Here is a 12601-nt window from a genome sequence, read left to right as displayed (position 1 = left end):
AGAGCCTTCCGCCAGACAGGAGCCGCTAGAGCCTTCCGCCAGACAGGAGCAGCCAAAGCCTTCCGCCAGACAGGATCAGTCTGAGCCATCCGTCTCCGCAGCGCCATCTGAGCCATCCGTCTCCTCAGCGCCATCTGAGCCATCCGTCTCCCCAGCGCCGTCTGAGCCATCCGTCTCCCCAGCGCCATCTGAGCCATCCGTCTCCCCAGCGCCGTCTGAGCCATCCGTCTCCCCAGCGCCGTCTGAGCCATCCGTCTCCCCAGCGCCGTCTGAGCCATCCGTCTGTCCCGAGCCATTAGAGCCGCCCGTCTGTCCAGAGCCGTTAGTCAGTCAGGAGCCGCTAGAGCCATTCGTCAGTCAGGATCTGCCAGAGCCGCCAACCAGACAGGATCTGCCAGAGCCGCCAACCAGACAGGATCTGCCAGAGCCGCCAACCAGACAGGATCTGCCAGAGCCGCCAACCAGACAGGATCTGCCAGAGCCGCCAACCAGACAGGATCTGCCAGAGCCGTCAGCGAGCCATGAGCGTCCAGAGCCGTCAGCGAGCCATGAGCGTCCAGAGCCGTCAGCCAGCCATGAGCGTCCAGAGCCGTCAGCCAGCCATGAGCGTCCAGAGCCGTCAGCTAGTCATGAGCGTCCAGAGCTGCCATGTATCCAGAACTGCCACTCAGTCCAGAGCTGTCTCTCTGTCCGGAGCTGCCCTTCAGTCCGGAGTTGCCCCTCTATCCTGAGCTACCTCTCTATCTTGAGCTACCTCTCTATCCTGACCTACCTCTCTGTCCTGAGCTACCTTGTCCCGGAGCTGTCCCTTATTTTGGTGTTGCCTCTTATATTAGGTGGGTGGAATAGGTGGGTGGTCATTCTGAGGGGGAGAAGTAAGCTGGGATTGACTATGGTGGGGTGGGGACCTCGCCCAGAGCCTGAGCCACCACCGTGGTCAGATGCCCACCCTGACCCTCCCCTAGACTTTGTGCTGGTGCGCCCGGAGTTCGCACCTTAAGGGGGGGGTTATGTCACGTTCCTGACCTGTTTTTGTATGTGTTAGTTGGTCAGGACGTGAGTTTGGGTGGGCAGTCTATGTTTTCTGTTTCTATGTTGGTTAATGGGTACCTGATATGGCTCTCAATTAGAGGCAGGTGGTTTTCATTTCCTCTGATTGAGAGTCATATTAAGGTAGGTGTTTTCACACTGTTTGTTTGTGGGTGGTTGTCTCCTGTGTCTGTGTCTATGTACGTTGCGCCACACGGGACTGTTTTCGGTTTGTTTGTTCGGTTGTTCGGTTTATGTAGTCTGTTCCTGTTTCATGCGTTCTTCGTGTCATGTAAATTCTTATGTTCAGGTGCGTCTACGTCGTTTGTTGTTTTGTAGTTTGTTAAAGTGTTTTCGTGTTTTTTCGTCTTTTATTTAATAAATCATGTCATATCAAGAAGCTGCATTTTGGTTCAATCCCTGCTCCTCCTCTTCGGATGAAGAGGAGGAGGAAAGCCGTTACATACAGTATGTTATTAGTCATGGATCATCAGGGAGACTTTCAGACACAGGGTACAAGATATGAGGAATTTCTGGCCAATGAATGAATCAATGAATCACTTAACACTGTAGCACTAATAATGGTATATTCTTTTTAAAAAGTATGTCTATATAGGTATGTGTATGTATATATGTGTATATGTGTATATGTATGCATGCGTGTGTGGATATATATATTTACCCAAAAAATATGGGGGATTGGAAATGATGCAGACAATTACATTGGAAGCAACATTCTTTCCGCAATATTAAGCTGATCCACCCCTTAAAAAAATATTAGAATAATAATAATAAAAAATTAAAATTAAAAAGTTAAAATTAAAATCAATATAAAAAAACATTGTAGCACTTTAAAGTCTTGGGGTGACTACAACAATATGGAGGCATAAGAAGCACTGTGAATGTATAGGGTTGGCCACAGTGCCACCATACACACTCACCCTTCCTCAGACATGCCCATGATCTGTCTGAACAGGCCAGACACTGTCTTAAACTGGTACATGTAGATGGCTATCAGGACAACCATGGAGTAGCCCACCACCACCGCCCAGAAGTACTTTAGCACTCGCCTCCACACGTCATAACGGATCTGAGGAACGATAACATCGATACCATGATAATCAAGGTCAAATCACTCTACAAATACTAATCACAGGGAGCAATGTTAACAGTAAAATATGTTATTTTATATAGATCATTCAAGCACTCTGATTTCCCTCAATTACTACCCACATTTCATGACAACAGGCGTCCACAAAACAAGTTGTCTTTTCAAACCCATTTATCATCGCAGTCTTCGAGAGAAACACTCTTTTCCCACCACTTTGATACAGCTACACTCTTAGAATAAAGGGTTATTTGCGGGGGGATAGGGTTCTACCAAGAACTGTTTTGATCTGAAGAACGCTTTTAAGAAGACAAGGGTTCTTTGTAAGGCAAAGGGTTCTACCTAAAACCTTTAATAGGCCGACTACACCGGGAGCGTCGTGTGCACGAGCGTTGCAAAATAAATGTAGGAATCTATGTTATTCAATTATTGCGCCCACACTGCTCGCGCGCGTCAACGAGCATCTGCGTTGCCAAGGGCTAAAATAGAAATAATTCCTATTTCTGACGCAGATCACACTGCAAGTCCTGCCTCTCCCATCTCCTCATTGGTTTATAGAAGCAGGTACCCACGTGCCATCTCCTCATTGGTTATACTCACGTGGGTGATTGAAAGATGAACTTTGTTGCCGGTCGTCGTGGTAATACTATGAAAGTTTAGATGCCAATCACCATATAAGTTCAAAGATGAAAAAGCCTGGAAGGAGGAGAGATGACTAGAAACGATTCGGTTGACCGTTTTATGTGTGGATTAATTGTCGGAGTGGAGGACCTTGTGCATTTCAGGTAAAATAACAACTCAATGTTTATATCCCAGGACAAATTAGCTAGCTAAATAGGACAAATTAGCTAGCAAGTGCAAGCTAGCTAGCTAAATTGCCATACATGTTTAATGCTTTTCGACCTGTCTCCAAATTAATGTCATTGGTTCAGAGTTTGTTTTGATATTTTAACCTGCGTGTCGTGATCGCGTTTGGTGCGGGGGGACAAAATACATTTATGCACGATGGCGCACGCGCGCAGTTGGTTTGGGTTCCGTGTTACACGAAACTGAATGCAGGTTGCAGGTAAGGATCCAACCCTTTTTTTAAATTTTCGCCTAAAAGGACATACCCAAATCTACTGCCTGTAGCTCAGGACCTGATGCAAGGATATGCATATTCTTGATATCATTTTAAAGGAAACACTTTGAAGTTTGTGGAAATGTGAAATTAATGTAGGAGAATATAACACACTAGATCTGGTAAAGGATAATACAAAGAATCAATTTTAAAATTCTGTACCATCATCTTTGAAATGCAAAATAAAGACCATAATGTATTATTCCAGCCCAGGCGCAATTAAGATTTTGGCCACTAGATGGCAGCAGTGTATGTGCAATGTTTTAGACTGATCCAATGAACCATTGCATCTGTTCAAAATGTTGTATCAAGACTGCCCAAATGTGCCTAATTGGTTTATTAATACATTTTCAAGTTCCTACTTGTGCACTCTCCTCAAACAATAGCATGGCATTCTTTCACTGTAATAGCTACTGTAAATTGGACAGTGCAGTTAGATTAGCAAGAATGTAAGCTTTCTGCCCATATCAGATATGTCTATGTCCTAGGGAAATGTTTTGTTACTTACAACCCCATGCTAACATGCTAATCACATTAGCCTAGGTTAGCTCAACTGTCCCGCAGGGGGGGGGGGGCAAATATCCCTTAGAGGTTAACAATTCCTAACTCTGGATTCCAATAGGAATCACACATCACTTTGCAAGCCAGCATAATGTGACTTGCAGGCCTGATATGGCAACATCACTATGTTAGGGTATTATTAGCCCCTCAAATAAAGGCCTTACGATATATGTAATGTATTATCATAAATAATGCAATTGTAAAGGCTAATAAGGCTGTTGGAACTGCTCATTGCGGGTTCTAGGAAGAACCCTCCAAAGATAAAAGAGTTACTTAGCCCCTTTTTTTCTAAGAGTGTACAACCGGAAGTTACTTTTTTAGCAGGTTAGGAAAACTTACGCAGTAGGTTGGGAGAATTAACTTAGCAGGTTTGGAGAATTAGGTTAAGGCTAGGAAAAGGGTTAGGGTTAGCAAAAATGCTCTCCTAACCTGCTATGAAAATCCCTTCCAGTCGTAGCTGTATCAAAGTGGTGTGAAAAGAATGTGTCCCCTGTCTTCATATGTTAATTACACATTCACAATTTATTTATATAATAATAACTAAATTATTAAATTTAATGCAGCAATATACACAATATATATTTCCCCTCAGTCAGACTGCATGTGAAACAACTATACTGCTGGCAATGATAAACAAAAGGGTCATCTTGGCTTTCTTACAGTATGTGTGGTGTGAGGTAGTATAAGCCATTAAGCTTCTGTAAGTGCTCAGAGCTAAAAGGTCAGCAGAAATACAAGATGGGTCAGGAAACCAGGAAAACAGCAGCATAAATGTTTTGTGTCTGTGTTTACGAAGTAGGATCAATATTCATAACCGGATCTGTATTGATGAGAGTCTCGAGCTGTCGTTGAGGTATTGATGAGAGTCTCGAGCTGTTGTTGAGGTATTGGATGCAAATGGGCAGTAAATGTGTCATAACGTTTTGTTGACCCTCTTCGCTTCTTAAGTGCCGTAAACAGCTAATGATGACTATTAGTTAGTTAGTTAATTACCATATCAGTAGCATTACTAGCGTGTGAGACAATCATACTGTGTAAGGGTGAGTGGGGTCAGTGATAAGGTACTGTATTTACAGAGCGATGGTCTGAACTTAACTTTTTGGTCAACTAGATTATATGGCTCTTAAATCAAACAATTTCACAGCCGTTTTCCTTTTCATTTGACACAATCTTTCACTCAGTTTGTTAATTCCCTTCTCTTTTTAATAACATTGTAGATAGAATCGTATATAATATAAACTTTATTTATATAGCACAATCCATATGGTATTTCCTGTATAGTATACACAACAACATTGGTTTAACATTATCTAGAAGTAAGTATGAGGCCCACCTGATAGAGGACGACACAGAAGAGGAACAGCACAATGTAGAGGATCTTGTAGACCATCACCTTCCCGGAGAAGCTGACCACAAAGAACATGGAGCAGCAGAACAGGATCCAGTACTTCACCAGGGTTCCCTTGACCACTGAACCTAGCATCTCCATTATGAGGGAGGTATCACCTTCATCCGCTAAGGGAGAGGAGGAACACAACATAGAACTGGTTCAAAGGGTCAAACACCTCTGTGGGTTAGAGCACTGTTAAGTGAAGAATGTTACAGACACCTGGGTACAATATAATTTTCATTTCTAATGCATTTGTTACTGTATTAGAGAATGTGACTTTATCAGTTTGAATCCATAAAGTATGCATAAAAGGAGAAGAGTCCAGACGTGGTAGCACTTTGACTTCATCCAGAGACTCTTCTGACTCCTTCAGATCCTGCTCTTCCTGTTTCTCCTTCAGTTGTTGACGGAACAGAAGCAAGAAGCTGAAGGCGTAGAACACCTTGGCTCCCAGGTGGACGCAGGGTGCTGGGTAACTGGCCATGTCAAAGTCTACCAGCACGGCGTGGGCTAGGTCAGGGTAAAGCTCATCCCGCCGCAGCCTCAGACTGCTCAGGAAGGCAAGCAGTAGCAGCACGGTGCCGTACACTGCCAGGAAGGGTGCACTCATCATGGCGTAGCGCCGACGGTCACGCATTATCCAGATCAGACACGACCACACCAGCAGGGCAAACGTCAGCCAGCTGTTATAGGTGATGCTCCACACCTGAGGGGTTGAAGGAACACAGGACACAGGGGTACCTAGTCAGTTGTCCAACAGAATGAATCAGAGAGGTGTGGGGGGCTGCCTTAATCGACATCCACATCTTCAGCCCCCGGGGAACAGTGGGTTAACCGCCTTGCTCAGTGGCAGAATGACAGATTTTTACATTGTCTGCTAGAGGATTCCATCCAGCAACCTTTCGGTTACTGTCCCAATGCTCTAAACACTCGGCTACCTGCCGCTGACACTCTACACATCTTAAATTCATTCTTAGAAAAATGGGTTCCAAAAGGGTTCTTCAGCTGTCCCCATAGGAGAACCCTTTTGGGTGCCATGTAGAACCCTTTGAGGAATGGGTTCTACATGGAACCCGAAACAGTTCTATCTGGAACCAAAAAGGGTTCTTCAAAGGATTTTGCTATGGGGCATCTGAAGAACCCTTTTAGGTTGTAGATAGCACTTTTTTCCCCTAGTGTAGTTATATAACCATGTTTATGTTACAGAGATGTGAAGGTAATTGATCTCTATTCAGTTTGACTTTTAAAGGAATTGTTTTCAGAAAGTTAATTGTTCAGTGACTAAAGTTGTTTACCATCATGATGATGAGTGCGCTGACGTAGCTGTGCTTCATGATGAACAAGCCAAACACAACCAGTCCACTGGGGCCAGGAGGGGTGAGAACAGTCTCTGTATCACTCATAGACACCTCACTCCTCTTCTTCTCTTCCTCACTCATCTCTTCCAACTCCTCTGACTCTGAGAGAGGAGAAACAGCTGGAAGAAGGAGTTTAGAAGAGTTTCTATTCCATATAATTGGCATATTTTAAAACTGTGCCGTGTCAGTTTCTACATTAGTGAGGGATATTTATTCAATATCAGTTAACTACCATTTATTCATGACTGGGTAAGATCAAAATATTCAAGTGGATATAAATAATACGGTGACACTTTATTTGGATAGTCCATCTGTAGATTCTCTACAGACTATCAGTAACATTTACACTATTTACTAATCCTAACCCTAGCACTAACCCTAACCTTAACCTTTAATCTAACCCTAAACTTAACCCTTACCTTTATTCTAAACCTAACCGTAACCCTAACCGTAACATTAGCAAGCAGTTGCTCATCAACAGATAGTTATGCATCTACAGATGAGCATTCTGGACTATCCAAATAAAATGTGACCAATAATACTTCCCATACGTCATCTACCTTGTGAGGGTGCCAAGTCTATTCCTTCATATTGTGGTGGAGGGTAGCAGTTTGTATATCCTGCCGCTGGCCCTCCCATCAGTGACCCCATCTCCTGTCCTCTCAGATCATGCCATGATCTGCTCATCAGTAAAACCATTGGCTGCAGAGGAAAAACTGTTTACTATGAATTTTGTCTTTGAAGAAAAGTGATGCACACCAAATTTACAGTGTCTAACCCGGCATTTAAAGTCTCTTTAAAGTAGTTATAACAACAAGACTTTGGTGTACATTGGGAGAGCAGAATGTAGTTCATGTACCTCCTCATCTGGCATGTACGCTTCATCATCCGTACTGGTCAGTAGCTGTGATAGACAAAGAAAGACAACTGTTCAAGAAATGTGTAGAGAATCTTGTTGGTAACACTACAAGAGGCTAGATTGGGAAATGTAGAATATTTTAACACCTCCAATCTGTCTCCTGAGATGAATAAGATCTTGGAGAAGCTGGGGGGATCCTCAAGAGCTTCTACTGGACTCTCAGACTTCTCCAGAGTATCCTGGCAGAAATACACAGACAGCACCATGAAATGACTGACACACAATGAACACCTCCAATAAAGCATAAACCAGCAGCTTAAACCCCATTTTTCTTTCATCAACAAGTCATTGGCTGCATATGAAATGGCACCCTATTCACTGTATAGAGCCCTAGCCATATAGTAGTGCACTATATAGGGAATAGGGTGCCATTTCGGACACAATCAATAACTTAGGCCTCTTAGTTGCATTGGTGCCTCAGTCTTAGTAAAAGTACCTCCTCCTCCTCAGTGAGGTTGACCCACTTGTGCAGCAGAGCCACCAGTGTGTAATAAAGGAGCAGCAGCACCATGGGGTTGGTGAAGACAGGCCAGCTGATGTCTGGCTGCAGACCCAGACTGTATGGCTCAGTCTCATTGGTTTGGATGACCGCTGTTATACCAAACAGCCTGAACAAAATCAGAGAGAGATGCACCAGATCGGTTAACAAACAATATTCACAGTGGATAGATGGCATGTATCAGTTTATGAAATTTAACAGGGATTTGTGTATGTCTGTGTCCAGTGTAGTAGAGTGTGTAATTATTTTCTATTTCGACAATATTAATAAATACAATACGTTTTTCAGTGGCTGGGTTTCAGCCTGCAAACCAATATGGTAAAAAGGACTGTGTGTATCTGTACAGTCAGTGTCCAGCCAGTATCCTGTGATGCTACATCCTGGTCCCATGGCCCTACCTGGCGTAGATGTCCTGTGGGGGTATGATCTGTTGGGCCAGGGGCAGCTGGTACAGGTAGAGGCTCAACAGGTGACCGGCGCTGAATATAGCCATCATCACACAGAGGGTACCGAAGAGCAGCAAGCTGACGGAGTGGAGAAAAACCCACCACCACACCAGGCCCAGGAACGTCCCGAAATACACCACTGAGGTCAGGGAGGGCAGAGCAATGCCTGGTACATGGGGATAAGGACCAGTCAAGGGGAGAAAGGAGAAGATTATAGTAGTGTGGGGGAGCAGATAGTAAATGAGTTGTCTTAATTTGGCTGGGCTATACAGCGGAGAAGGCTGAGCCAATGCAAGACTTTGAGTCTGGCTCTCAAGAATAGTACATAAGAATCCAAAGTGACTTCTTTGAATGCAATGAATTAGATTACAATCCACAGCAAGGAAAGTGAAGCCTTTTGAGATGTACCTGCCAGCCCTAGTAGTATGGTGACCACTACTTTCCCTGCTGTGTTCATGATGGCGGACAGCAAGAGGCGCAGTCCAAGGGAAAATGCAATGAACTTCTGGACAAACTGAGGAAGGTCTGCCGGCACCGCTATGCTTTCATCTGAGCTGTCATAAGACGAGCCGTCTGTGACTTCACTGCCAACCTCAGACTCTGAGTCGGACATCTCCACATCCTGCTTGTCAAAAGAGCACTAGTTTGACAGACATAACAACATTTTACTTTGTAACAGATTCAATCTAAAGGAGTTCCATGTTCAAACCACTAGAGAAGAAGTGCTGAAATACTGCATTAGAAGGTGATGCGCCTCACCTTCAAATTCTTTACAACATATTGGCATGTACGATGTACATTTCTAACGCTCTCATTTAAAACAATAATGGTTCAACTTCTGTGTACTGTGAATTGAACAAAAGAGGCAGATGAAATTGGCTATGTGCATACCTCAGGGTCAGAGGGTGCGATACAGTTCTGGTTAAGTTGGGGCATGGGGCGCAGCAGCTTCCTGATCAAGCGCAGTATGAAGAGCTCTGACAGGAAGAGCCCCAGATCAGGGGCTAAGAGACGCACAATGTTCCCTGCATCCACCAAACTGAACCTGGGGACACAACACACAACAAGTGATTAACAACACCCACATTAGAAACAACACCAAAGTCACTTTTTAAAAAGTAAAGAAAATGTTGCCCTACCGTACAATGCCCAGATGGTAGAGAATATTCTCCCAATATTCGTTCTCTGTTGAACAACAAATAGAAATCAAGTCTCGTCTTATCAGCAAAATTCCAAAGCAACATCCGCCCTCATAAATATTTTCTTGAATGAGTAAGTTCATTATACTCTCCGTGTATTAAAATGCTAAAACAAACATCTGTCTCTCCTTTGGTTGCTGTCCAGCAGCATCTCAGAGTATTTGTTTTTAGTAGCTCAGTGAGATGATAGCGGCTGGTGTTATCTTACCATACTGAGGCACGTAGGCAAAAGTGATCTGCATGAAACACTGGAGAGCCAGAAACGTCACGCTGGTAGAACAGATGAGCAGCAGGAACTTCCCTGTTTTTCCTTCAGAAATAGAAGACCAGAGACACAGATTACTGGGGGGAGAATAGAAGAGAATGGAAACTTTACTTTCAATTTTTGTGAGAAATAATATGTCTTTCTTCCTATTCCCTACCCCTCCAAGACACATACAAGGTATTCAGATCAGCCAGTCGGTATTTTGTTATCATCCACAGGGGGGTCACTGGCAGGTAGCCTAGTGGTTAGAGCATTGGACTAATAACCGAAAAGTTGCAAGATCAAATCCCCGAGCTGACAAGCTAAAACTCTCATTCTGCCCCTGAACGAGGCAGTTAACCCACTGTTCCTAGGCCGTCATTGAAAATAAGAATTTGTTCTTAACTGACTTCCCTGGTTAAATATTATTTTATTTTTAATTACAAAATTAAACTGCATGTAATTAGGCTGTTACTTTTAATGGCCTTTTTTTACTCCATTTTCCCCCATCTTAATGGCTGAGGATAGTGGTAGAGTCTACTGTGAGAATGCAGATACCATAGGTCTCTGTACTTACAGAGACATAGTGAGCTGAGCTTACTAAACGAGGATCGTCACATTCTGCCTTCCCAAAGGATGCCTAACAGCAGTATTTAAACCACAGTTACTCTGTGTCTTAAGAGCAGTTTCTGTGATTGATAGTTTAATAAAGTAGGCTTCATGGATCTTGATTCCCCTGAACAGCAGAACAAATTCAATCAAAAAAAGATAACGGTTGTACTTAACAAAGACATTTGGTTTCAGTTTATTTGTGTGTGTACATCGAATAGGTACCGTATCTATGAAGACAAAGATTTATAATGCTCTTTGAAATTTGTATGTCTTTTCTTTATATTAAGGGGGTGTTCTTGAAATGTTAAAATATTCAACTCCAACAAAAGCCAACAATTTCCTTTGTAGGCAATAACCGAACAGAACAGAGCAGTAAGACATCAGTGGCATATTAACAGAGGCTGACCCCTATAATTAAGAGAGAAGAGTGAAAACAAGGCCTGGTGGAATGGTGCAGCATTAGCTGAGCCAGCAAATGGGCTTCCGATGCCCGGGTTTTTACTAAAAGCTTTGTTTCATTTCTGCTCTACTAAGTGAAGGCCGGTCAATTCTGCTTCAGTATGATGTGTTTAATCTCTGCACCCCACCCCTGACCACTCAACCCACGGGTGGTGTTATATTAGCAAGACAAAGATTGAAAAATTATCAACAAAGCTTTTAAAGAGAAAAAGGCTAACAGTCCAGCATGCAACCATATCGCAAACGCTGACACCACAACATTTCATTCCACTACAGTATGTAATTAGTAGGTTATACATTATAGATCAGGCCATACTGGCTACATCCCTTTACAAAGTACATGGCCAATCTTTTAATTCATCAACTTTATTGATAAACATACAATAGAATGCACACACATGTTTGTATGTTGGTCAATATGAGTTGAGGAATCACACAAACTTGCACACACACACACACACACACTGCAACACGCTTAGAAAAAAGGGTTCCAAAAGGGTTCTTTGTGGAGGGATAGGGTTCTACCTAGAACTGTTTTTATCCAAAGAACCATTTTTGGAAGACAATGGCTCTTTGTAAGGCAAAGGGTCCTACCTAGAACCTTTAACATCCTATGATGATTGTTTGGAAGGCAAGAATGATTTTTTGAAAGGCAAGAAGGTTCTACATGGAGCCATATTTCCCAGCATGCTCTATTGTGGGTTATTTTCAGAATTGTTTGTTTTAATATCTGTGTTTTTGCATGTACATTGATTGGTTGATACATTTTATGCTACACAAAGATAAATAACCTTTTTTTTAACTAATCCAATCTGTTAGTACTTATTACACACAACTTATTATGCCTGTTACTGGGATTGTAGTTCCAGTTTAGATGATTGAGGTAGTCTCAGTATTCAATCTTCCCTACCCTGGTATTCATTCTGAATGCAGGTTGCGGGTGATAAAAAGTTCCACTTGTTGGATATCCTAACTCTGGTTAGATTCCAGTAGGAATTAGACATCTATTTGCAAGCCAGCATAATGTGACTTCCAAGCCTGATGTGTTAGGGTATAAGCAGGCCCTCAAATAAAGGCATTTTGATATATGTAATTATTGTTATAAAGAATTTTATTTTAAAGGCTAATGAGGCTGGTGTAACCATTCATAGACGGTTCTAGGAAGAACCCTCCAAAGATAAAACGGTTATCGGTAGAACCCTTCATAGATGGTTCTAGTAAGAATCTTTAGACTATAAAATGGTTCTTGGTAGAACCTTTCATAGAGGGTTCCAGGCAGAACCTTATACAGGGGGCTCTATGAAGAACCCCACATAGAGGGTTCTAGGTAGGAACCTTGCAAAGGGTTCTACCTAGCACCAAAAAGGGTTCCCCAATGTGGACAAACCGAAGAACCCTATATGAGTGTAATTTAACACTATTCTGGAAATAATAGACAGGCAGCCCAATAAACATGAACATTAAAATGATTTGTCTCCCAAGAGCCACATTTATCAAACATGGTGTTTATTAGCAAACATTAAAACCTATAGAGGACCCTGTAGCATAGAATAAAATACAGTGTAACTTGGAATAAAATGTGCCTTATTGTTTATAGTCTAAAACTTGAGGTGCCATTTCAGACCAAGTGGTGTTCCTCTGAGCTCTTACCTTGCAT

General features: G+C 42.8%; 1 protein-coding gene across 1 annotated transcript in view; it reads right to left on the bottom strand.

Annotated features, from left to right (window-relative positions):
• Positions 1–12601, bottom strand: part of LOC120061619 (piezo-type mechanosensitive ion channel component 2-like) — a 39268-nt gene extending 26667 nt beyond the window's left edge. Inside the window, exons 1-13 of the mRNA XM_039011522.1 lie at positions 12595–12601; positions 9838–9939; positions 9570–9615; positions 9322–9475; positions 8839–9070; positions 8383–8596; positions 7922–8093; positions 7572–7664; positions 7461–7470; positions 6504–6667; positions 5536–5914; positions 5152–5333; positions 1971–2119 (exon numbers count right to left, since the gene is read on the bottom strand). Of these exons, the coding sequence (XP_038867450.1) occupies positions 1971–2119; positions 5152–5333; positions 5536–5914; positions 6504–6667; positions 7461–7470; positions 7572–7664; positions 7922–8093; positions 8383–8596; positions 8839–9070; positions 9322–9475; positions 9570–9615; positions 9838–9939; positions 12595–12601 (1904 nt within the window). The remainder of the gene's footprint in view (positions 1–1970; positions 2120–5151; positions 5334–5535; positions 5915–6503; positions 6668–7460; positions 7471–7571; positions 7665–7921; positions 8094–8382; positions 8597–8838; positions 9071–9321; positions 9476–9569; positions 9616–9837; positions 9940–12594) is intronic.

This window comes from Salvelinus namaycush, chromosome 16 (genome assembly GCF_016432855.1).
Source record: "Salvelinus namaycush isolate Seneca chromosome 16, SaNama_1.0, whole genome shotgun sequence".
NCBI classification, from domain to species: domain Eukaryota; kingdom Metazoa; phylum Chordata; class Actinopteri; order Salmoniformes; family Salmonidae; genus Salvelinus; species Salvelinus namaycush.
The sequence above is the reverse complement of the archived record's forward strand: the minus strand, read 5'-3'. Positions and strand labels throughout refer to the sequence as shown.